The sequence below is a fragment of the Oryzias latipes genome, chromosome 16 (assembly GCF_053564925.1).
Source record: "Oryzias latipes strain Hd-rR chromosome 16, Olatipes_Hd-rR_3.1".
NCBI classification, from domain to species: domain Eukaryota; kingdom Metazoa; phylum Chordata; class Actinopteri; order Beloniformes; family Adrianichthyidae; genus Oryzias; species Oryzias latipes.
This window is the reverse complement of record NC_136252.1, coordinates 4,237,249-4,264,026: the sequence shown is the minus strand read 5'-3', so window position 1 is coordinate 4,264,026 and position 26,778 is coordinate 4,237,249. Positions and strand designations below refer to the sequence as shown.

The 26,778-nt window shown below is 41.8% G+C and overlaps 1 protein-coding gene and 1 long non-coding RNA gene across 2 annotated transcripts in view; one reads left to right on the top strand and one right to left on the bottom strand.

Moving 5' to 3' along the window:
* Nucleotides 1-26,778, bottom strand: part of LOC101158005 (nuclear factor of activated T cells 1) — a 64,859-nt gene that overhangs the window by 22,719 nt on the left and 15,362 nt on the right. The window contains exons 4-9 of the mRNA XM_004086655.5: nucleotides 26,576-26,778; nucleotides 22,530-22,702; nucleotides 21,469-21,609; nucleotides 11,322-11,377; nucleotides 9,306-9,438; nucleotides 374-1,039 (exon numbers count right to left, since the gene is read on the bottom strand). Of these exons, the coding sequence (XP_004086703.1) occupies nucleotides 374-1,039; nucleotides 9,306-9,438; nucleotides 11,322-11,377; nucleotides 21,469-21,609; nucleotides 22,530-22,702; nucleotides 26,576-26,778 (1,372 nt within the window). The remainder of the gene's footprint in view (nucleotides 1-373; nucleotides 1,040-9,305; nucleotides 9,439-11,321; nucleotides 11,378-21,468; nucleotides 21,610-22,529; nucleotides 22,703-26,575) is intronic.
* Nucleotides 1,037-26,732, top strand: LOC110014815 (uncharacterized). The gene is made up of 4 exons (XR_002289814.3): nucleotides 1,037-3,092; nucleotides 4,393-4,610; nucleotides 8,991-9,136; nucleotides 26,598-26,732. It is a non-coding gene; the product is annotated as an uncharacterized LOC110014815 (long non-coding RNA).

Below are 26,778 nucleotides of genomic sequence, written 5' to 3'. Positions count from 1 at the left end.
CGCGTGTGCCACTGTTTTTGTTCTGCTGCACCCCAGGTGACCTTGGCACTCTGATGTTTTGACAGATTGTTTCAAACTCCCATCAAGGCAATTTACCATTTTGAAGCGAAGCAGACGCTTGGACAACAAAAGCTTGGCAGATTGCTAGAATAAAAAGAAAATACATTTGCAGGGACTAAAATAAAACAACTGCAAATCTGCGGCAAGAGTTGTATCGGGGTGGAGCAGGAAGTAGCTCACAGTGATGGAAAACAGAGAAGCAAAAGGTGCAAAAGAAAGTACGGTGCTGCGTAAACAGTGATGATGAAAAGTTTGAACCTAATTCAGAACTTTTATTTTTAATCAGAAAGGTTAAAGAGTATTAATAACTCACCATCATCTAGGTACATCTGGTCCAGTTCCTGAGGTTCTTGCTTGACGGTGATGGCAGCTGATATGGGACTGGCATCCTCAGGAAGCAGACTGGCGGGGCTCCCTCCACATTGGGTTGCACTGGCTGCTGCTTGTGTGGGACTGGGGCTGTAGGCCTGAGCAAATGGACTCTCTGCAGCTCCACTTGGCGTGGAAGGGTGGGACACTGGGGAGGATGAGGAGCTGCTGTTGGCATAGATAGGATGATAACTATGGGCTCCAGGGCTGTTGAGGTGAATGGGGCTGCCCTGAGAATCAAGCATCCCTAAAGAGGGGTTGGGGTCCAGTGGCGTTGGGTGGGAAAGGTTTGGGCAGACGGGAGTCTCCGGAACAGGGAGCACAATGGGGGCTGGTGGGGCTCCATTGGTGGGACTGCTTGAGGGACATTTGCTGTACGCTACAGGGGACAGGTCATGGAGGGTAGGACTGGAGCTGGCAGATGACGGTGTTATGGCAGCATGACTAGGCAGACAAGGAAGGTAGCCAGCCACCAGGCAGGCGTCGGGATCGGCCACCGGCATGATTGAATTGAGTCTGGGCTGGCTATAGTAGTGCTTTGAATGCATGGAGAGCCCAACAGACCCCAGAGAATCATAGTCATCGTGGGGTTCTGTCTTTATTATCGGCACTGGAAAGGAAAAAAAAAGCAAAAAGAAGGTGGAGATATCAAGAAATGTGCAAGAATCCACTTGGCTCAGTGAGTTCTCAACCAAAAGCTGACTTATGGCCACCATACCCTTCATAATCCAAATAAACAACAACCAGTGGATATGGGCCCAGGATCAACTTGGCTAAGTTCTCTAACAGAGAAACCCTCACACATCTCCCCTGCCACCCATCTTTACCACACCAAGAAAAAAGCTGAAGAATGGGGGATAGAAAAATGGATGAGTCATCAGTGTGGAAAGCCACAGCTGGCTCTAATAATGAATAGGACCTATTTTCTTTGGACTGCCCCTCAGTTCTGATATCCAATAAAAGTACTTTAAAGCAATGAACTGCTGCTGTTGATGCTGCCTTTTGAGAAGCAAAGAAACCCTAAAGTTTCTTCCGCAGTTGAGAAGTAATTGTTTCTCTGAGGACTGAAAGATAATGGCGGAGTGAACAAAAAGGAGCTGATTTGATTTTGATTAGACTCCTTGAGTTAGAAGTTGCGATGCTGAGACTGTGGTTTTGGGAGCCTGAGACCTCAACTAATGCAGGAGAGTGCTGTGACCTCTCGGCTTGATCATCCTGCTTCCCCTCTTCAAGTTTCTAATCTGGTTCAGCCTGTCTGCTTTGCTTCCTGATCAGTTTTGACAGACAGATATCATATGCTTACACTAAAATGTCAATAAAGGGTTTCTATTAATTCAGCATCTCAGAGTAGAACCATTGCAAACAGACATATAGGCGGCACTGAGAGATGTAAAGAGATCCATATTAACAAGCTCTGCTGAGTTATTATAAAAGTACATATGCACAGATTGTGCCAGCTCAAAACTAATAGGCCGGTGTTAAGATACCCTAAAGCATAACAAAGTCTTCTGAGTCACAATGGACACACTGTTTCTATTTCCACACACTGTTAAAACGTGTTAATGGGTGTGGTGAGTACTTGATGCCAGCCATTAAAAGTTTCTGGCTTTCCTTGCTCCAAGTGACATTTACTTATGCAGTTGCCTGACTGAATCAAATGTCTGTTCAAACGGTTTGACTTTATGCACAACTTCTGGCTGATAGCAGGAGCTGAAGTTGCAAATAAAGTGTCACATGAAAGACAGGCAGTTTTTTTCACTTGCAATGTTTTTTTCTAGTTGGATAAGAAGACATTTGTCGTGGCTGTGGCCTCCAGGGCGCAAAGCTGCGGTGCAGCCATAACGCCGCAGGGAGAACATTTACGTCAAGCCTGTCTGCTGAAGGAGCCCGGGGGGCTTAGCATGAGGGGAACCGTCGTAAGGTGAATCACATGATGCACAGACCCAGTCTCTGAAGTATAAGGAATAACAGCGAGGTCACAACGCAATCACTGCATCCTCCTTCTGCTGTTTCTTCTGTCTAATGCATGCAGACAAGATTGCCAAGGACAGAGAAGCCGTGTTAGAATTGCCATGCTAAAGTTGAACACTGTACCGTATTTGCTACACTATAGGGTGGACTGAAGTATAAGAGAGACAAAAAAGCCAGAGATAAGTCTGTCAGTCGGTTTTTCATTACTCTGTTTGAAGTAGGTTTTAGAACTTATTTGTAACATGCTACATGTTAGCCGCATCACAAAACCAGTAACTCCCAACCGTGTTAATAGCATGTGAAAAAACAGACTGAAACCACTAAAACACGTTACTGTGACTACGCTAACTCCCAACCTTGTTATTAGCCTGTTAAAAATAGGCCAACACCGATACAAGTTAGCCACATTAGCATATTCACAGTAACACCCAATGAGCTGTATTGCTGGAGACGCAACGCTAGCCTGTCGCTGGACATGTCAGTAAACAATGAGACACGGCTTAGCAGATACTGTTAAATGACCAGAAATGTATTTTTTTAAAATATAGGGCACTTTATTTTGCCGTCCAAAACGTCATGATGTTTTTCTTATTTGCATCAAGACGTTAATATTATTGTTTTATTTTTTCTCTCCTTGGACTAATGCGGAACAGCAAGTCATCAAACTGGGTCACAGAGAAACAGAAGGGCAGGTAAAAACACAATCATTTAGATGCACCTCCTGTAGTATAGAAGGTCACGATGGCCGTAAGAAAAAAGAAGACTGAATGATTTCATGAATCTAGACACGATGACGTGATTGATGCTTGTCCAGAGATCTTTGAAGTAAATAAATTATCTCTTAACATCATCCGTATCTTCTGTGCATGATGTAAGGGTTAATGGCCGACGAAGTGTCCATTATCACTTTTTAACGCACGCATTGGAAGCCTGAACCGTCCTCCGTGAGAGAAGTGCGTTAAAAAGTGATAATGCACACTTCGAAGGCCAATAACCTGCTTACACCATTAATAAGAAATACATATTAACCAGTTTTTAGTCCCTAATTCATGTTTGTTTTTTTTATGTTGATAGATTTTTCCAGGAAAAAAGGACTTTTGTTATGTGGTGTGGCAGCTTGTCATGGTAACGTGACAAGGTGCCACACCACTGCTGCAGTCAAGATTCGGTGATATAAAGCTATATATCTAGGCTGATCGTCCCGATGGGTTGAATAAAGCATCAGTTCAGAGAGAAAGTTCACCTCTTACCGCTTGTTTTTGTCCAGATGATGAAGCTAAAGGTTGTTTTAAAGAAGCCGGCGCAGCGAAACAGAAGATTTGAGATAGGTGACCGGAACTTCTTTTTGGAGCGTGCGGTTATCACTTTTTAAAGCACACCCAGCAGCCAATCAGAAGTATTCACCTGGACCATGGTATAAAAACAAGATATACAGTCAAATTCTTCATGTATGGTGAGGCTAAAAACTTCCGACAGTAGCTTCTCCACACACAACGGGAGTGTCTAGTTAATGAACACATTTCTGGACAAGCACTGCGCAAAAAATATGACGAACGTTAGAAGTCGTAAATTTGACGCATGAATCGGATTCCTTATGAACGCAGCATTACGCTTGGCGAATTTCTTCATAAATGTTAGACTTTTCTCTTAACCCTTGTGCTTTCTTGTGGGGTCAAAATGACCCCACCCTTACATTGACGTGTTCTCCCTACCATGACAAAGGTGGATAAAGGTGGAGAGGATTTCATGTAATCCATGGACACCAGTGAAGATCACAAATAATTGAAGAAAAAAGGTTCAGAGCACTGTCTAGTGGGGTCCAGATGACCCCACTCCCAATGTTAAAGGGCCTAGGATAGCACAAGGGTTAAAAGTGCGACTTGTACTCCGGAGCGACTTATATATGTTTTTTTCTTCTCTTTTATGCATCTTTTGGCTCCTGCAACTTACACTCTGGAGTGACTTATTCTTTCTTTCTGCTTTTCCCATCAGGGGTTGCCACAGCGAACAAGTCGCATGGTAAACTTGGCAATGTTTTATGCTGGATGCCCTTCCTGACGCAACCTTCTCAAAGCAACTGGGCTTGGGACCGGGAACAGGGAGCAGCCCGGATTCGAACCCTGGTTTCACGGACGGAAGGCGCCGCAAACCAGCACGAGCTAAACCGGCTCCCTGCACACTCTGGAGAGACTTACACACCAGAAAATACGGTAACAGAACATTTAAACCTGTAAATAGTGCAAGCATGGAAAGGTTCCTTGAAGGAAAAAAGAAAAAAACAATAATAAGATAAAAAAACAAAACAGGGTTGGAGGCTGCACATTTGGCATGTAGGGAATCTAATGGCTTGTCAAATCTAATTACTTTTATTGGATTTTCTTTCTTTCAGTAATTTTTTCCCCTAAGAATTCCTCACCCATTGCCACAGATATAAACATAGGTCTTCCCCTCTGCTTAGCTCACCTGTGTGTCTTGTTTCCACTTTGGGTGGGAGCTGAGAAAACAGATTCACCAGACGAGTCCAAACTTCAATCAGCTTCTATTCCCTCACAACTCTGCTAGCTTACCCCCCCCCCCCCCCCCCCCCCCCACCCCCAACCTAACATTACTGGCTCAACAAAAATGGCGAGCGATATTGGAGCTATCCAGCCGTACAGTATGGAGCCAAATGCCAACCCGATTGTATTTTCTGAGTCAAAAATACACTCTTTTTCAAACGGCATTGTTTCATCTTTTCCTGATTCCTAACAATTTAAATAATGAATTACACAGAAATGTAATTTTGAGCTTAATTTACCATTTTTCCTCCATCGTGAGAAAAATGCCATAGGTTGAAATGACCAAAAACAGGATTTTCATCTAAGTGGGTCTTAAACTAATGAAAGGAAAAAGGGTATTGAGTGTGCCCATGCTTATGTTTTTGATGAGCATATATAAGCAAAATGGCTTAAAACATGAACTTAAACATAATTTTGTTAACTTCCCGTGATTGTGACTTTTATAGCAAGAAAGGGAAAATGCAATTCCCCATAATAACAGATTAGAACATAGAAGAAAATAAAACTGGACGAGTCATACCCTTTCCAATCGGCATGATCTTCTGATCTTAATCATATGACGAGAGGCATTTCTTATTTCAGAGGTACCACAGAGTATGCGACCTAGACACCAGGCACGTAGTACGAGTACATTAAAGATGGGTCTCTCAAAATCACATATTGAGGTCATGGCGGAAAAGCTCTGACATTGACCAGTTTGAGGGTGAAAAGAAAAAAAAACCTAGAGAACAATGTGTGGCTCATTAACTTCAGCTGTATGTGTCACAGAACATGTTCCTGGCCACCGTCTCTCCATCTCCAACCACCAAACACAGCAACGTGGGGGAGTTAAGACCCGTGAGTGTTAAGAATAGAACTCGATCTTACAGAAGAATCTCCAAACGGCCTGTAAAAACCGAGGGGTTCCGAGAAGCTAGAGCTTAGGTCATTGCCAGCACTTTTTTGGGAGCTTGTTGCTTTATGTGGTTGGTAAAAACTGCTTTTTATTTGAAGAGTGACACGTAACGTCTCCACTCACGCAATAGTGATTGGACGTGAGCTTGGAAAAGCAGGGCTCATTCTGGGGGCCAGATAACTACAGCTGAAGCTTTTGTAGATCTCATGGACCGACACTTAGACATGAACCACACGTGCAGTTGAAGGTCCAGCTTTGCAGCATTAGACTTTAGTTAATGGGATCTCAGTTTTTTCGTCTTAGAGAAGCAAGTTTGGAACATAACCAGGTCTGTTGTTGGAAATTATTGTATATTTCACCTCATAAATTCTACAAAAAAACCCCCAACATTCGCGTAATCAAATGCAGGATTACAGATTTTAATGGAAGGCGTATCTGAATTGCACTGTATATTAGCATTGGGTCCCTTTTCTGTTATGATGCTCATCTGCATCTGTTTATAATTCATGTTTAAATTCATTAAAGCTATCAATGTTTGTTCTCCCCATCGACTGCATCTTACAACAGGATACAGCTAACACAGGAGGCAGCTGATAAAATCTGCTTACATGCCTGAAACAGTGCGATCTATTCAAATATTTTAAAAGTTGAAAGGAACACACTGCATTTTTGTTTCCAGTGTGTTCAGTTGTTCAAAAGCTGGCTACAGTGTTCTGCAACAGTGGATGCTGATAAGATTTTTAATAGTTTCAAAGAATAACAAGGTGGTCACATGACCTAAATGGAAAATAAAGGTGGTTTTTCAGCATCTGCGTCCCATAGAGTGTTTGCTTCATCCTTCCGCTGTTTTAAACAAGTCTGGCTATTTTAAGGAGTGGGTTTGTCTTTTTATAGAAGAGCAGCCACCAGAGTGTGAAAGAACTGTTCTCTCTAAACAACGTCACTGACCACAACTGTGCTTGAAGTGGGACACGGGGCCGGAAGAGCCTTTTCATACAAGCGAGCAAAGAAGTGTTGACAAATGTGTGTGAGTGCGTGGGTGTCCTCCTCCCCGGCCCCCCACCCTTAGAACGCGGCCGCAGTGTTGGTTGTTTCACTCATCGAAGACACACAAATGCATACTGAAACCCTCAAAGACTTCACAAGGATTTCCTGACGTGTTGCTGCACTCAAATTATGAAACACTTACAGTCGTCATTACAATTGTTGCCTCATTTACTTTTAAAACACCAGATAGTAGTATTAATAAAAGAAAAAAGGTTTATTTTTATTTTTACAGTTCAACGTCTAACTATAATAGTAGGAAAAGCATAACGTAATATATTGTTTGTTACATTCTTGGTCCCCAGAGCTCAGCAATGGACCCTTCTATGTTTGCTGTGTCTCAAGGCTGGAAAAAGGTATTTGAATCTGCGCTCAATCTTGCTAAAATAGAGTGGTGGGACCTATTTTGTCCGGTATTTTGAGTCCAGTCCGGTATTTTGAGCATTTCCATTATAAAGTGGACCATTAAGCCATCCGCATCATAACATTTTCGGGCCCCTAATGGAATGGACCGGTTAGGGCGGAGCTACTGTTGAAACCTGTTGACTAGCTGTAAGTCATAACGACAAAAGGAAGCTCCAAGAAAGCGGCGGTTATCCTCTTCGCCGCCCCCACAATCTTCTCTAAATGCGTTGTATCTACGAAGTACCAAAAGCCAACTGCTGCATGACCTTCACTGTTGTTTTTGTTAGCTTTGAGTGCAGACGCTAACCTGTATTGCCTGGACCATTCTAAACTGGTCCAGACCGGACCGCTCAGTGGAAGTGAGGCTTAAGAGGGCTGTGTATACACTGATAACTACAAAAATCTGAACCAATTCTTGGCCAAATTATAATGTAATTCAAAATGGATTGGATTTATCAAACTTAAAAGTTGTTTTTACCTTTTTAACAATAAATTCTGTAGTTTGGTTTCGATAAACACTGAGGCACGTTATGTTATTTGTTGCACATCTAAAGTTTTATCTACCCAATTGCATAGATTTGCCATAAAATTATGAATTCAATTTACAAGACGATACTTTCTGTATATGTCTTTCTAAACCAAGCTGTGAATTATTTTACTCATACAATGTGATTGTGTTGTTGTTTTCTGCTGGTGTGGTCCACCGTCTGCACATGGTACATTTGGCAGCAAAAGAAAAACACAAGTCATCTTTTAATTAGACCGGTGTTTATGCCAACAGTAGTGATTAAGAGATGCTCTGTGGAGGCTGAGAAACCTTGTATGTCTTTCTCTGCCTCTGCCAAGATGGATATACACAACATGAAATGGATAGGCTATATATGGCCACACTTTCTGTCTTCTCCACTGCTGTTCTTACCCACAGTGCACTTGTCCATCACATAATCAGGCATCTCTAAATAGGGCCATGCTTTACTTGTTTTAAGAGCCTCATCCAAAATCCTGATCACTTATCTCCTGTGACCATAAATACATCTGCTGATAATGTAAATGTCACATCTTATTAACAGCTCTAGACTTAAAACACCCTGCATCCCATCCCCGAGGCATTAGACCCATTAGCCGTAGATCAATGAAAACAAGATATTGTTGTTTTGATCTAATGGATTCCACTGGTTTTCATGACGCAGATGGAGGTCTATCAAATCTGCAGATGCTGGTTGGGATCCCAAAACCAGCGTGAATGAAGCTGCTGAAGGCTGGCTGGAGCAAGCACCACTTTTCCTGACTGCTTTTTCAAGAGACTGAACTGCTCAAAGTGGAGATCCAAATTAGGCGTATCTTCAAGCTTCAACATTTAGACACAAAATATGTTTCATGCAGGGAACACATTTTCACTATTTCAGCTGTGTTTTGACCAAACATTGTAAAAAAAAATACTGTAAAGCCTGATAGCCTAATGTTTCATGTGCCTGTCAACAAAAATATTTAATTTTAGTTTTTGAAATTAAGTTTACTTCTACACTTAGGCATTCATTCTCCCAATTCCTATATGAAAGGCGTCTGTAAACACTTTGGCCAGAGGCACACACAAAAAAGTCTTCCTGGCTTTTCAAGCTGCTACACGAATGACACGCTGGATTTTTGTGTGAGTGCCCTTGTCAGATATTGGTGTGTCTGTGTTTCAGGGAGGTGCTGTGTGAGGCAGGGTGTGAAAAGGTTCCCTGGAGACAGACTTTGCTACATCGACAGCACCTAAAGCGCTGTCACTCAGTCGCCGTTGCACTGCAGCATAAACATCCCTCACTTCTTCTGCTCGCAGCCGTGTTGCCAGGTAATACGTCAAAAACATCCAGCAACAAATGAGTCTGAATTCTAATTTGCCTTTTGACAGCTGAGCTAAATTATAAAATACAGATGTCAAGACTTTGAGAAATACTTGAAATAATGATTACTAAGTTGGATGCCATGTTCTTGAAGTTCATGGAAACATAAGTGATTACCATTTGGCGGCAGGTAGGTGAAGCGTTGGTATTGGCTCCTCTTCCTCTTTCCATTGCAAACATAGAAGTTAACCTGCACGGGACTGGATATTCTCTGATTCTTGTATGGTGGGACTTCCACAGCAAGACTGTTCTAAAATACAAAGACAGAAACAAAATGACATGAAGGAATTGGAACACACACTGTTTGACCATGGCTACTGCAGTGGATCTGATGGAGATAAGTGATATCGTAGTGATATCCTGTGCACTTAAGTAAAAACTGAATGCACAGCACATGTTTGCTGTACAGTACAGTCAGATTCCTGTTGGCTATAAAGGCTAATCAACGGTTGTGTTTATTTTGCAGCTGGCATGCATTTAGATTGTGTTTCCAAGAAGTGGGAGTGTGAACTGGTCTAAATGAGCACGTCTGGACTGTGGAGCTGCAGTAGTAGGACCCATGAGGTTGGTCCAGTGCCCATGTTTGTCTCTGAGGAAAACCCTAGGGGTGTCGTTTTTTCTTTTTCCTCGTGCGGCACAGCAGAAGAGAAGCTGGCTCATTTGTTTGCACAGCCGTCGGTTTCTATGGGAGGGGTCGTCTGTCCCCCTTCCCGCATCGCATGTCTGGACGGATATGAACTTTTGACTGCTTCAATTCTGACAGAGAATCATGGAGAGAATTTGTTCAGCATGTGTCTAATTCCTGGGATGGCTGTCACTTGCTTGTAGGTCTAAACAGGCCTGGATGGGGGGGGGGGGGGGGGGGGGGGGGGATTTTGACAGGAAGCAGGTTTTTGTCGGTCATCACTGCACACTGAGGAAGGTAGGAGGGACAGGGTGTATGGGAGGGGGTTGAAGGTGAGACCAGCCGCAGTCTGCCTTCCAGATGAGGAAAAGAAAAACATGCAGGTGGTTGATTGAAAGTGGTAAAAGTGTGCGTGCACATGGCTTTCCTCTTCATTTCCAAACAACCAACGTTAGCACGCTCTGGACAGCAATAAAAACAGTGAGGCAGGAAGGCTGGAGCGCTTTAAAGTAGTCTGAATGCAACTGACATAAAAAGAAGGCCAGTGCTGGCTCACTGTTTGTTGGATTTGCAAATAAACACACTGCAGCCTCCCTGCACCAGTGAACGCCGTCAACCATGGCCCGCTGGCACATTTTCCAGGATCCTGAACACTGGCAGCAGAACATCTGCCAACTCTAAAAACAACCGAGCAACACTGAATCTGTTATCAGTTTTGACCTTCTGATGCAATAAAACCATATGAAGCATGTGAGACATATGAAAGCCTCAAAAAGAATAAAGGTACTTCAATTTGTTGCTATAGACACAGGGCTCTGATGATGAAATGCATCACCAATTTTAAACATACTGTCATCATGCACAAACAGATTTTTATGCTAAAAGCAGACCTAACAAACCTAAATGAAATCTTAATCAAGTCCAGAACGCGAGGAGCTTTTTGTGACACGAAGAACAACATTTGCTTCATTTTCCCCGTTGACAATTCCCCTTTGGTTGATTTTGTATTAGTCTGAATGTGTGACTGCGAGTCAGAAAAATGAGAGCACTGGTTTATTTTTTCATTACGGGCTTCATGAAAAGCAGCAGGTACGGCAGAGTGTGATCCGTTCTTGGCTGCACAATCCCAGTACAGATGAGGTGTTTAAGCCCAATTCACGCTTTGCCTAAACGTCTAGCAATGCTGTGGCGTCAGTGTCCTTCAACCCGATTATGCTGCTGCTGCTTCCATATTGCAACCTATAGCTGTATTTCCATGCAACAAGAAGACAAGCCTGTGTTTACCTCTGTGACCACAATGAGATTTAGTGAAAATTCCGTTCAGGATTGCATCTACTAATCAGTACTGTCTGCGTTTCAATTAGCAATCCCTTAGCAAAGGTTACATCATAGCATGGGACAGATGAGGAAGGAAAGGGGAAAGTCTCAGGAGGGGAAATAGCTGGGGGGGGGGTTGACAGACGGTGCTGGTTCATTTCTAATACATCATTCAGGCGATGTGCACTTACGGATTTGACGGAGTCCTTGTCAACTTTGGCTTCTGCCTCCCACAGGTGGTGTCCATCTACAGAAAAACAATGAAGCACAGAAGGTGCATGAGGATCTGCGTATTAGTACAGCCTATCGATTATGGCAGGAAATTGTTTTAATGTATTCTAAATGCGTCATTTATAAGCTGTTCTTGTTTCTGTTTACTGAATTAAATCATAGGGTGACTGCTCCTGGAAGTTTAATTTGAACTTTGACCTTCGGTGGAGATTTTTAATAACCTGTACCTTCTATTCCTATTAATCCAAGATTTTTCTTAACCCTTTTCAGACCTGCGGTCCACATGTGTAGACATTGCATGTTGGATTTTATTCCCCCAGTAATTAAAGATTCAAAACTGAGGTCCAGTGACTCCTTCTATAGAGGGTTAGCTCGAATAATAGTAGCTCTGGTCTTAAAGTCCCACTCCGATATTCTTGTAACCCTTGTGCTATCCTAGGCACTTTACCATTGGGAGTTGGGTCATCTAGACCCACTAGACAGTGCTCTGAACCTTTTTTCTTCAATGATTTGTGATCTTCACTGGTGTCCATGGATTACATGAAATCTTTCCACCTTTATCCACCTTTGTCATGGTAAGGAGAACACGTCAATGTAAGGGTGGGTCATCTAAGATAGCACAAGGGATAATATAGTGTAAAAGTGTTGCCAGTGGTCTTTTAATTCTGATTTTGCCGTTTTAACGTGGCTAACATGTAGCCGAGTCAAAAGTGTTTTTTTTTAAACCACTGTCACAGTAATGTTTGTTGCAGCATTAATATCAGTCTGTTTTTTTATGTGCAGCAAACCAGGTTGGGAGTTACAGGTATTTTGAATATGCTAACGCGGCTAACATGTAGCGTGTTACAAACAAGTTACTGTGAATGCAGTTAATAAAGTTTGACTCTTTTATCTCACTTACTGCACCTCATAGTTCGGTGCACCTTATATATTACATACTGTACGTTTGAAACGGACCGTTGATGATGCACCTAATAATTTAGTGAGCCCTATAGTGCAGAAAATATGGTTATTAAAACAGCCTCCGTCTAAAAAAAGACTGGTCAGAGTTCAGGGGTCATCAGCAACCTTTCACCCTGCAGCCAGTTGCACCAACAGCTTTTGAAGAATGTTGCTCCTATTTTTTAATTGTACTTTTTTGTGGGGTCAGAACAGGAAGTCCCTGATCTGCTTCTCTTCGACTGTGGCATCACAGCTCCAGACTTTAAAGCAGGAGCATTTAAGCCCTGGCAGTTCCAACCAATTCTACCCCATGGTGCTTTATTGTACCCTTGAAGGTGGCGGAGCACATCAGTATAACTGTCTATAATACAGACCCAGACTTTGAGGGACAATTCATGTTTGAATTGTTTGGTTCAAATCGCTAAAAACTAACTAAATGGTTAAAGAAATCCGGCGTTTCTGCTTTGTTCAAGTAGGAATTCTACTAAAGTAGAAAACATTGATTCAAGCATCAAAGAAAACTCTAAGTTGTAAAAAATTCATGCATCTCCATCTTTTTTTTTACAAGACACTTTGTTCTCATTGCTCTCCGTTGGTTCTATTCTAGCTTTCCAAAGAATTTTTTCCCCTTGCTGACATGTGGTGAAAGATCTTTGAACCACGGCAGCTGCTGAAAGTCTGCAGAAGCTCAACCAAAGTTTTCCTTTTTTTTTCTCCTCATATATTTACTCTGTGATTTCATGCCACACCTTGGTGAACAGATGCCCAGAGTTCTGCTATGGCAATCAGCACCATACACAGTACCACTTTTTTTCATTTTGTTTTTATTCAGAACCCATGAGTCATTACATCTAATTGAAACAGAGGCAACACAGTGCAGCCTTTGTCAGTGGTGCACCCTTTGAGGTAACGGCCGGACTGGCTTTATATGCTAACTCTTGGGGACGGCAGCTTACAGTGTGAACGCAGAAACCACTATTGCAGTTATGGGTCTGCTTTGCTGACGGCCAAAAGCCATTCGATAAGATAATCAAAAGCAGTCTCCAGACTGCTGATAAGTGAATTTCAGTACATAAAACCTGTTTTTTCCCCCAAAGAGTTATGCTTTTCACATTATGTGAGGAAGAACGGAGTCACGGTTGGTTTGTCATTGGTGAGTGTGGTAGCTGGAGTGGAAAGTTTTATGCCGATAGTGAGCATCAACAGAAATATATTTTCAAAGTAGTCACACTAAACGCTGAAGAAGAGAAAAACAGAAGGCAGATCAAATCGGACGCCACTTTTTGAAGTTGCATATGGAGTAAGAGTTGCTACCAAACTGCCTTGGGATCAAACCGGTGCCAGTTAGTGATCGCTGAGACTGAAGGAAGGTCAGAGAAAGGGAGAAGGACTGAGACAGACACAGATGAGCGTTCCTCATGTTACGTCTGGAGGAACCAAGAGGGAATCACCCGCCTCCGCACTGAGGGACACTCCAAGAGGGAAACCTTAGACTACGACATCAACCTCAGCCTCTACAAGTAAACATGTTTTTCCAACTCTCCATCACATCTTCATTTGCTTTTGTGCTTTAAACTGGAACTGCATAACTGGATCTCGATCAGGATGGGGGGGGGGGGGTGTTCAACACAGCTCTTTAAATCAGGTAACATCGTCCGACTGATAACCACAGCACTTTCCATTCACTCCTTTCTCACAGCAACATCTGCAAAATGCTTCTGTTCCTGGTCGCACCGCCTCCAACCAACTTCCACCCACGTTCACTGCACACAAAAGATGCAGACATTTGCACACATGCAACCACAATATCCTTTCCTTTTCTCTGGCCTTTAACTGAAATCATAAGGGGGAAAAGTGCAAGGACAAACAAACAGGGGGCATGCAGCGGTGTCTGGAGAAATCTGGACGTGGCTCAATCGGATGAAAATGCACGTTGGGCTAAAAGGTAAACCAGCAGGCTATGTGTTGCTCTTCATGACTCACCTTTGCAAATTAGATCCACAAAGACCAACACTAGACAACCAGAACAACACACTCATTCATCAAGCAATTAACTCTCTTGCGGGGCGAGACGTCTTCGACTCATCTTCCTCAGCACTTGAAAACACATTTGTTGTACCTGGTGACAACCTGGCAACAGAGTTGTTGTTATGGTAAAGCTCAGACAAACAAGATCCCATTTGTCCTTTTTTTCACTAAGCTCAATCATGGCGGTACTCTCACTAGCTAGTGTGCTTACACGGCTCATGATAGTAAATAAACTCTTCAGTCATCCAACGATGCCCGGTGTAAAGTTTGACCCAAAGCTGAACTTTACACACTCATCCTTTTATGATCAACACAAAAAGTGGAAATGTGTCCTAAAAAGTACAACTTTAAGTTTCCATTGATAAAAAGCAGTTCACCGTGGAAACTATGATTCGTGTGCTTAATTAGGAAGGTTGTCAGGCGACATAACCCAGATGTATTCTTTATTTTCAAGAGATGATTTTAGGGACCCCCCCCCCCTGTTTACATATCTTCAGTTCATTTTCCATTTTATGTCCTTTCTGCAGCCTCAAATGAAAATGCTTGAGTAGTTTTACTCACAGCAATCACCTTGTCGCTCAATAAAAGGGGAAGCCAAAGGGATTGCCCTGCCACTGATCCCAGAGGTGCAGCTGCTTTCCCCTCTCAACCAGATGGATTCTACCCAACCTGAGGACTAGTGAAAGGGGGGATTGTGAGGTCTGCTTCAGGTTGAGAGGCTTCTGTGTAAATTATGAGCTGACAGTGGATCTTGGAAGGGTTTATAGTCAGGAAGTGAGATATTATTGGTGTATAACAAGGAAAGTTGACTTGACCTGATGCTATATAGACTGAGAGGGATGGTAGCTGAGGAGTGAAATTTCATGCTTTTATCAAGAGTCTGACTCCGTGGCATCAGGTCTGATGACGACTTTTAAGATCCCCCACGATGGATCATGAAATGTGTTTTCAGAGCATTTTACTCCTAAAGATTCCACATGTTAGTACATTTTAGAGACTTGAGTGTCACAGCATGACTTCTTCTAACAACTCCTTTCCCCATTTGGTGATAGAAATGGCACTGAGAACCCACTTGATGAGACACACTTCATAGCGATGTTTTCCAATTCTTGCCATAACAAAAGCGTAACATTCTATAACTGCCCCAATGAATACAAAAGATGATCTTCCTAAAGCGTGTTCAGACCAGAATTGGAGAAAGGGTGGGGAACATAGAAAAATGCAGTTATTTGTAGGATGGTGTAACTGAATGGAGCAAACTCTTTAAAATGGCTCTATATGATGCGTGATAATACTTTCCTATCGATTGATCGACTTAATTGATGAATCAATTTATATTCTAACAATCTAACCAGATTCATCTCTCTGAGGCAAGTTGTTAATCAAATCAGCCTAAACCATCATAACACCATTTCAAAATAAAAGAAATGGATAATATTGTTATGTGAACACACCGTTTGGATTGAGATACGGTAGGTTTATTTTACTATAACAAAAAAACGACCAAGTGCATCAGCGTACAACACACGTGTGACATCATTAACACGGATCAGTCCATCATTCCAGTCCAATGTGTGGACAGACTTTGAATAAAGTCATGTGACCATCCAGTGTCTAGAATGTTCTAAGAATGTCCCCTTTGGATTCTTTGGATGTGGAAAAACAACAGTGGTGAACTTTAGGAAACAAACATGTGAATGAATTTGACATTTATTCTAGTTTACTTGTTTGTTTGGACACAGATTTCATTTTATTATTGATTATCTTGAGTCACACTGTTTGAAGTTTTGGATAAGATGTCCTGGATCTATTTTAAGTCAGTGAATCAGATCTAATTGGATCATTCAAAATGAGCCAATATCTACTCAAATCAGATCAGCAAACACAACATATGCTATGAATGGAAGCATTAAAAGGAATTGTTACACCCCTATATTAAAAGCATTTTTTTGCATAAATAAAGGATGGAGACTGCCCAAAGCTGAGCAGATTATTAGGTCTATTCAAGCTTAATGCCCAAAGTCTAGACATGATGTTACAGGGGCAAGCCAACAGCCAGTCTGTCTTGTGTTTAGACTTGTTCAAGGTAGAAGCAGCTACAAACCATCTGACTGAACTGGAGTTGAAATCATGCTGTGTGTGGACTGGGTTACTTGAACTATAAAGGCACAGGAATCTAAATATGTTGGCCTGCTGCACAGGACTTTTGAAGTAAAAATACCAGTAGAATGAATCTACCCTCTCTGGATTACAGCTTCTACTTCAGCTCTGAGTTCTCTGTGAAGCCAGGAGGAATGGTGCAGAGGACCACAGTGCTCTCTGCTGCAGACCCGGCCGTGTGGCGCTGCTGTGCTCCAGGCAACACTCCAACTCGACCAGATGTAAAAACTATCCAGCTCACCAGGGAATTCCCTGAGCTCCTCTATGAGTCAGAGTGTAGGCTTTCCCCATATCGCTCTCTCTCTCTCTCCCCCTCTGTTTGCCCGTCTGCCGGTGTCTCTCTGTGCATTTCTGCCTCTAGCAGTCATTTTATCCACGGAAAGCAGGGCAAGCCAGAGCACACACAGCAACGGATGCTGCCCTGTGCACGGGGATGCCGTCCAACCCCCATGCCAAGGACACAACACGCTGCAGGAAGAATAGCGAGGGAAACATTGGGTCTCCAAAGAGCAAATAAAAGAAAATGAGTATTAAAGGAGCAAAAAAAAAAGCTGTAAATATTGATAATAATTTGTATTGGTTTCAAAGAAAACAGAAATAAATAAATAGGGTAATTTTGTATTATATTAGTTAATCATGACGCAGATTATTTTTGATTCCTTTCTATTAAAGAATAGAAGAAAATTCAAACTGGAAAAACCACTTAAAGTTTTTAAAATTGAAACTGATGTTAAAATTAAATGAATAAATACAAACACTTGCACAAGAAAGTGAAAAATGTATCTGAATATTAGATCACTCATGAATTCTCTCCAGTAGTGAGACAAGAAGTAGGATTTCCTCAAATCACTTCTTTTCTTTCTCCTTTATTCAACAATCTCAGGATTTGATCTTTTCCGTTTCACTCCTCTACAGGGAATCTTTGCGGATGACTCACTGAAAACACTTCCTATTGAACAACACAAACAGGCCCGCAGGCTTGAAGCCACAGTGGGTGTACACAAAGGAGAACACACAAACGCACACACCATGGATGCAAAGAGTTTGCATCAGTTATTTGGTGGGTGACACAGTGGTGCAGTGGGGATGGACGTGACATTTGAAAAAGCGGAAGTAATTAATAATTTTGCATAGGTTTTCCTGCAGAGGCAACAGCTCTGCTCTTCTGATATTGAGTGACTCTGGGGACGAGGGGGGGGGGGGGGGGGGGGGCGCAGGGGGAACAAGTACAGTCAAGACGACAAAAGAAACAAGGACCATGAAAACAGAGGAGTCCATGTTTCAGGTGATTTCCTGTGCATTTATTCTCTGGCATTTAATAAAGTTAAATTGGGACAAACTGAAAATAGATGATCTGAAAATCTGAAAGACAGTGAGTCGTGCCACAACCCAACCCTCTACTCCATAAACTTGGACCAAATTTTGCTATTTGTGCATCATAAGTGCAAACATAAGTGCATTGAAAAGGGAAATATGTCCCTAAATTGTAGTTCTTTTCTCACAGGTTTGTTTCTCCAATTAGTCAGGGAGAAACTAATTTGATGTGTACAACATGATGGACAATTCTGCAAACCCTTCTGCAAAGTTTCATCTGGTGTGTCACGGCACAAAAGGCTTCCCCCTGCTGTTAATTCAGAAGTCTGTGCCACAACTTTTGCTTTATTTGGAGAAAAGGTGCTGTTATTATTTAATATCCAAACTTTTGGGAATCTATTTTATTTGCATTTTTATTCATATTGCATAGTTTTGTACTTAGGAGAGACCAATCAAGAAAAACTACTTCAGAGACTTAATACTTGGAACTACTGGCACCACTTGCACATAAACATAAAAAGATTTTGCAATTAAAGACTGTTTAAGAATTGTGCGTTAATGATTTACAGAAGTCTCATGGATGTTCACAGACTTCTGGGCTTTGTGTGATTTTTTCTAAATTTAGTCATCAGTTATTCAGTGGAATTGGGTCGTCGGCTTTCAAAACTGTCTGTTTTTTTATCTTGAGGAATTGTGGAATTTTTGGGGAGGAGTTTATTGGAGACGGTGTTGGAAAGTGAGCAGCCATTGTGACCTCTGATGGGAGCTGCAGCAACAACTGTCACCACTGTGGCAGGAGCAGTGATTGGTTTGTGCTTTGCAGAGATTTGGCGTGTCTGTCCCTGAATCTCTGAAAAGTCATCATAACTGTGCTGTGCTTTGTCTTTCATGGGTTCATTTACTCATTAACTTTTCCAACGTTCTCATATAAATCTGTTAATTAGAATTTCAAAGCCGTTTTCCCTCAGTCCCTTTGTTTTAAAGACGACTCTGCAAAAGGGATCTCTAACTGAAATGCAGATAGAAAGCTAAAGTACATTTGGGGCATACGCACTTTTCCACACCCATCCCTGCTCATTCCCAGCTGCCATTAGTGAGTGATGGTCATACGTGTTCAGAGTGGTCTCTCTGTAATGGGCCTTTTAACGCAGGAGAGACCCTGGAAGTAGTGTCTCATTAAAGTTCACATAAAAATCGGTCTAAGTAGTAGATGACAGCTGCTCTTTCAGTCTTTCTGTGGCAGCATCAGAGTCAAAAAACAGACTTGAGAAATGCCAACGCCACGACCATGAGTGGTGATGATGATGGTACAGAGCACAGCATCAGCTAATGTCTTTAACAGCTTCAAATTAAGATAGAGGAGGAAGTAAGAGGAGGAGGTGGAAGGAAAGAAATTCAAGCTCAAAAGGGTGTCTTTCGAAAAAGCAGGGGGTGTGTGTTTGCGTTTTACTCTCCGGGGGATTCCCCTTCATGACAAAGAAAGGGCAGAGGAAGAGACCCCAAATATTCAAGTTCCATGACTCCACTAAGCCCAGTGTTGTGTCATTTTCTAAGTGCATATAAAAGATCTCACGAAGCATTGGAGAAAAGAGAGACTTGGAGGTTTGTCTAACCAGCACTGCATCCGGTGAGCCACATGCAGTTTCCAGCGTGGTTCTGCTCCCTTTGCTAGTCAGACTGGGAATGTCACAGCACTTGTGGAGCTGTGACATTCCTGTCAATCAGTTCACATGTGGGGTTTTATTTTGAAATCCTTCTCCTAAAAATGCCTTTACTTTTTGCTCTCTGTGAACGACTTCCTGTTTGCTCAATTCCATTTTTGAGAGTACGTGACTCAGCCACAGCAGGGCCACTAAGACTGCATCTATCTTTAGTGCAGCAGTGAGTGGAGCTGCATCCCAATTGACCCACAGTGGTGGTGGTGGTGTGTGTGTTTACAGCAAGCTCACGTTACTGTGACTGCAACTGTTTCTGAGTGCCCCCCCCCCACCGGTAATGCATGTTCAACCACCCACTTTCAATGAAAAGTCTACGCCTGTAAATGCGCATTTCAAGTTCCTGCGTTCAAACATCTTGTGTTCATGCATTGCTACGCTAGTTTCTGTGACTGTTTCCGAGCTATGCGTACAAAAACACGCAGCCGTTAAGTGTGCGTTGAGAGTTAACCCACGTTGAACTTTGACCAGTCGGGGACTCGGATTTGGTAGTGATGCCTTTGGATGGCATCCCCTTCAATTCACAGAAGCGTCATCATTTGATAAATGCATGAATGGTTGAAATCTCTGAGCAGCTCACAAATTTGGACCAAGAAGTGCCAAAAATAGGAATTGGAAAAACCTTTTGAGGAAAACGCTGCCTGACTACAAATTTGAGGTGGGGATTATGCATGTTGTGTGACTGACAAATATTTGGTTCTTTCAAAAAAAACCTGCGAATGTTTGAGACATTGTGGAACTTACAGGGCAAAAGTTATTGAAATTGACTATGAAATATCTGAAATGCAAAGCTTGATGTGCACATCAGGGCTGCATGGTAGCACTCTCGCCACACAGCCCTGGTTCAAATCCCGTCCGAAACTGCAGAGTTTGCACGTTCAGCCCGTGCATGCGCGGGTTTTCTATGGGCACTCCAGCTTCCTGCCACAGTCCAAAAACATGTTTCATTAGTGGATGAATTACTTTAGTTACTCTAGTGTCCCAAGATGGGACTGTCTGTGCAACAGACTGGCGACCTACCCAGGGTGACGCCCACCTTTGCCCAACAGTAGCCACGTTAGGCTCTGGCAGCTCTGTGACCCCGAAAGAGATAAATGACTGGACAGATGAATATTTACACAGACTTCTTTAACAAAAAGAATAAATAATAAATTCAGATTTACTGCACAAAGTGGCTCAGTTGATTTGTTGTAGTTTTCTAAGTGATGGAAAAGTCTGATCTGTGATCTGCTTTCTTCGTTGACTCCTTATTTATTGTGTGACTCTAAAAAAGATAAATGGGGTGGTGAGTTTTTTGGAGTGTAATAACACATTCTCATCAGAAATGATGGTTGTTGTTGTTCCTCATTTTGTGCTTCATCTGCTGCAGCAGTAGACAGATCATAACTCGTACGCCTCACCCCGGTCTTTGGTTTGGTCCTCAGTCTGAGGGTTTGGTCAGATAGATGTTCAGGGTAAGCGGTCTATCTGCGGAGCTGATCATTGTTTTCAGTGTTGCATCCTCCCACACATGGCAAAAAAAGACACAAATAAAATGAGAGACTTGTTCTAATCGTGCCATAACAGGCAGTCAGTCTGAGGGGAGAGCTACTGCAGCTCACAGGTTCACCGTCAAAAGCAGGAGCGCAAGGAAGGAGGAGCCAGTGAGGAGAAAAGGGAGAGAAAGAGAAGTTGCACATGTCCTGGTTGGGATTCAATCCTTCACTTGTGGCAAGCACCAGTGAACAGGCAATGGAAACTTCAGCAAATGTAAATACGCTTTGGTTAAAAATATAGCCGTCTAATGCGCACCACATGTGGCTTGCTGGCGGCTCCTGTTCTATTTTGACGGGAAGAAAGACTACGAAAAGGCAATTGGAGGAAAAAAAGGTTCAAAAGTGATAGAGATATTAGGAAGGGAAATTAAAATGCAATAGAGTCTGTCTGAAGAGGGCTGGGTGCAGCTTACCCTGTGCCTTCTCCACAAACACCACCTTGGACTCGGGGAGAAAATTGAGGCCGCTGAGAAGCATCATCTTGCCTCCAGTGGCAGGGTAGCTGTCCAAACCTTGCTTCTCCACCAATGGAAGCTCCTGAGCTGAGCGCTGGGCTGCAAAAGAAAATGGGAGCACGCGCCCGTGTGTCAGTCCTCGTGAACGCACTTGCTGATCTTCATCCAAGCTGAGAAGAACATGGCCACCACACAGCTAGTAAAACGGCGGGTTTTGATTATGGAAACAGGCCTATCAAATTTATTAGGATGATTTCATGACCCCTAGCAAAGAGGTGTTCAGCCAGCAGCTGCTTTTTAAATGAGACCGAAAAAGACCCAGAACCTGAATCAAATATTTTCACAGTCAGAAAACGGAGTGTTATTTTCCATCAGGCAGCCTGCAGCCAGCCACCTGTCTACGTTTTTTATGAAATGATGCAAGCGGGTGACTTTTGACCCCTTAAGGGTGGCTACCGTCTTCATAGCCAATGGAATACAATAAATGTTTACAATCACACTGTTGTGAATTTCATGTCTGGATCTAAACAAACAGGAGCTCAAACTCAGTAATGATGAATCCACTGTGATTAACTTTGACGCAAGGTTCTAAACTACAACAGCGGCTCTGTCTCCCTGCACTGTCTAACTGTAATTGGTTTCCCAGAGTGCAAATAACATCACACCTATACACACATAGGAATGACACAGAAACAGAGGTTTCTTTCAGTGAATAGTAATTGGTTTCTGTGGAACCTGTGCTAATGGGGTATTCTCACCACAATAACTTGTGCATTTAGTCATAAAATGTGAATTTAAAATAGATAACATGTGTGTTTGGCATCATGTACAATGCATCTCTTACCTTAGCAAGTTCTTTTGATGGCTTAAAGCTTATTGGGTGCAGAAGTACTGAATTAGCTCCAGTAGGTAGTAAAAGAGTTGCTCAGTTTATTGGATTATAACAATGGATGCAACCTTCTGCCCAAATGGAAAGCCAGGAGAAAAGGCCAGATTTCTCAGTGGACTCTCATACTTACAACATTCAATGGGGTTGGAAGCCGTCTGTAAGGACACCGTCCTGCCGTTGGGCTGCGCGATGTGCACCCGGAACACCAATCGGACACGAGTGTTTTTGCGCCCGATGTCTGTTTCCCCTTTGCGTAGCTCTATGTCTGAATTACGCAACTTCAGGATTCCAGCACAGTCGATTCTACGACAGACGCAAGGAGGGGCAAATTCAGCATCGTAACCATGACATCGAAGGACAAGGTCAACATTTGGATTGGTTTGTTCAAACAGCTGTCTCTTTTTCCTGAACGAGTACATGATAGACAACCACTTTCTTTTTCTCAGCTTTTCAAAATAAAAATACTGTGAGTTGGAACAAAACCCCCTAATGGTGTTTTAGAACCTCCTGCTGATTCACTGGAGCATTTTACTAATAAAGCTTGTCACTAAAAATGATCTTGACATGAAATACTTTGCATCAAGTCCCAATATTTTGAAGTAAAGCCATATCATGCTTTTCCCAAGCCTTTCAGGGAAAACTATATCCATCTTTATTATAAGAGTTTCATTTTACTACACTAAAGAATGATTTTCTTTAATGGAGTATGAGTTATTTTCACAGTTCATTCTGCTATCCGGAAGTAGGATGACATTTCCTGGCATGTCGCTATGCAGTTCGCCGATGAAAACAAACAACTTTGCCGTGACACACCGGTGAACATTCAAAGATGGATGTGCACAATATGGAGCCTTGCAAAAATGCGAAGCTGACAGCACAAACTCTTCATGGAAGGGGCGGTTCCTCACTCAAGTTGGGAGGGGCGCAGGGTTTTAGAGGAACGGTCAGAAACGACTGAATGGATTGAAATATCACTTTGGGGTTGTGTATAGTGAAGAATTAACATTATAATACGCTTACAGGCTCAAAAAGTCGATTTTTCATGATCTAGGCCTATTAATATTTTTGAGACCAGCACCCTGTAAGCAACACAAGAAAATAGTATTTTATATTTTATGTAAAAAAAAAAAAAAACTACAATTAACCTACATAAAAGTCAGTTGTGTGGACCTACCAAGTTTTGGAATCCTCTAATATGCCAAGATGAAAACTTTCTGCTCCTACATAGAGACTAACTGGACTGGTAAAATATTTCTCACAATAAAAATTCTGGCGTCGGTCTGGTACATTCATCAGCCTGAAGTTAGAAATCAAATGCAAATGTCCAAAAACCCAAACAGGAAATGGCCAATTTTAATGGCATTTCTGTCTAATGTCTTTGCAACATGGTGAACATTCGTTTTTGTACTTTTTAATGTTCCTGTTACAACATTTTTACAACACTTTGACATGAATAAATGAGCAGTTAAAATTTTTTACCACAAAACGCTTCCAACTACCTTTTGCTGGTATCAACTCTGTGATTTAAGCCCAGATTTTTTTACGACGAAGAGTTGTCTCAAACGTGGAAGTTTTGGATTTTCTAGAACCATGCAGCTAACAGATGAGTGTTGAGGAAAATGATGCGTTCTGCATTAGCACAGCAGATGTTTAGAAATCGGATGGAAAAAGCATTTGATTGGATTTTCGTCATCTTCCACTGTTACGGTTGTCAGTGGAGAGATAAGAAAGTTTCGCTTTTGTCTCGCGTGGTCACAAAATAGGTAGGGAAGAAACCACCTCACCAAGGGGGACATTTATAGAATCAGACTCTGTGGGACACTTTGAGTCAATTAACTGAACAGTTTCACAGAATATGTTACCATCTAAAGTATATTGTGGTATTGTTGGAATAAGGCAATATGAATTTTAAAAACATTTATTGATTTCAAATGCTCTTTATGTGTCATAATTATCTAATATTACTTATTTAGGGCTGGGCACATTAGTGCATGACACTTAAATAAATCAAATCAAACAATCAATCAATATTTAGGGACATTTTTAACGAGGTCTTTCAAAATAGAATTTTTCCTTTCGATTCTATAAAAATACAAGTAAGAGTGATAAAACACTTTTAAACAGAGATGCTGAAGGATAACCGCAGGGTATAGAGAGAGGTGCTGACCTTATGTAATATTCAGATGCAGTGGTTTTATCTATAATACAGACTTCTGGGCCTCAGTCCAACAATTGCACTGCTGCCAAGTCTGAATGGAGCCAAAAGAGCGGGGCTGCTGCTTGCATACACTGTAAACTCTAGCCTCTTGGACTAATGTACGTCTGGAGAAAGAATGAAGCCTGTTGCCTGATCAGTCAGAACTTCAGTGTGGACTACTTTAAAAATGACAGACAATCCTTTGTACATAGGGTCTTTTTTTTATCCAATACCTTATTTTTTAAGATTTAACTAGTTTACAATTATTTTTACTTTTTTTGGTTAAATGTATCTTCTGTTTCAGCTGCAACTAGATAGACAAAAAGGAAAACTAGCTTTTTAGCAAGCTAGCATACAGCATAAAGTTGGAGGGGAATTACACAAATTTATAGAAAACAGAAACACATGCATCTGTCTACGAACAAGTCGACTACCACTAAGGGCCTCATTTTGATTTTTCTGGGAAAGCAGATGTGTTGGGCCAATCCAGAAATTAAGATTGTGACATAATAAATCCCTTTACTTAACATGCCTGCCACCTTCATCAAATGTTTCTTAACTTATCACTTTAGTGTGGACTGCTTTAAAGATGACACACAGTCCTTTGAAGATAAGCTCTTTTTGGACAAATACTTTTTTTTTTAAAGATTTAATCTTATTTTTCTTTTTTTGGTTAAAGAATTATCTGTCAAAACATTCAATGAGTAGCTGCAATTAAGACAAATGGGGAAAATAAACTAGCTTGTTAGCTAACTAGTTTATTCTGTGGTTGTGTCCGAATTCCTTCCCTACTGACTATATAGTGCGTTCTACAATCTACAATTCCAAAATCCAGAGCCCCTGAAACTCCCCAGAAGTCTCTGCAAAAACCAGTGTGCATCGATGCTCACTAGATCGGCGAATATAGACCACAATGCATTGAGTCTGAACATTTTTGAATTTATTTTAGTGAACTATTCAAAATGTTTATCTTCAGAAGACAGTAAATTTATAAATAATCATCTTAAAATGCTCATATTAATGAGATTTTAACTCTGTGAAATTGATGACGTCACTTTTAAAAAAGAAAAGTAGTGAGCATATGGTATTGGAATTGCTTTTAATATTCAGGGCCAAAGTGCCAAACTATATAGTTTTTTAGTAGTTAGGGCGGGAATTCGGACACCGATAAAATCTAAAGTTGGGGTTCGCACTTGACCTCGGAAGAGGTCAAGTTTGAGGGAAATTATGTGCTTATTGAACTACGTTACAGATGTTACACAACAGAAACACATGCAGTCTTAATATCAAGTAGAGTATAATTAAGGGCCTCATTTCAATTTACTACAGAAGAAGATGTGTTGCGGTATTCCTGGAAATTAAATTTACTCTGTATGTCTGCCACTTTTAAAAATATTTACTCAGTAATAATTACAGCATCAGTTTCCCAAGTAAAAATGTATCTTTATTGTTATGAGCCTTTTAGGTGCTCACATGTACTGTTCTGTCCATCTGTTTTCTATCAGAAAAGTCAAAGGAGGCTTGAGAAATTAATAAAACAAGGTGTGGTGGTTGGTATTTGTGACATTGATGAACTATATTTTTTAAGAAACCCTTTTTCGGTTAAAGCTGATACCCCATTTGATATTCCCCCTTTTCGGAGTTTGAAAGCAGGCAAGCAATATGTTTCCTTCCCGTCAGGCTTATTCTGTTTGTGCTCTGTTCTATTATTTCCTAGATATTTGCTATTTCAATAGAAATGTCATCATTCATCTTACTGTCTTACATGCACGGGCTGAAGCAAATGTCATAGAACCACATCATACTGGTGGAACAATGTGCTGACTGTTTTGTTTAACCTCAACCATTTAGATACTCTCTCAACCATTCATTCACTCAACCTCAACCATCTTTATACACTCTGGGCCGATTTAGTCAGCCATGAATTGTAATGACAAAGAAAATCATGCATCCCTTAGGGCCTTTTTTGGAATACTCACATAGATCTCATGTTGTTCTCAGGCAGCAGAGGGATCTCCAGGATTTTGGTGTTGGATTGCATAACTTCGTGGCTGGCAGTGGAGACAGTTTTGCCGGTAATGCGATGGACCTGATAGAAGGCATGTGGTCGCAGGAGGCGGTCGTCTGCGGTCCCTATGAACAGCTGCAGGGTGAGCGGCTCGCTTTCCATGTAGCCATAAAG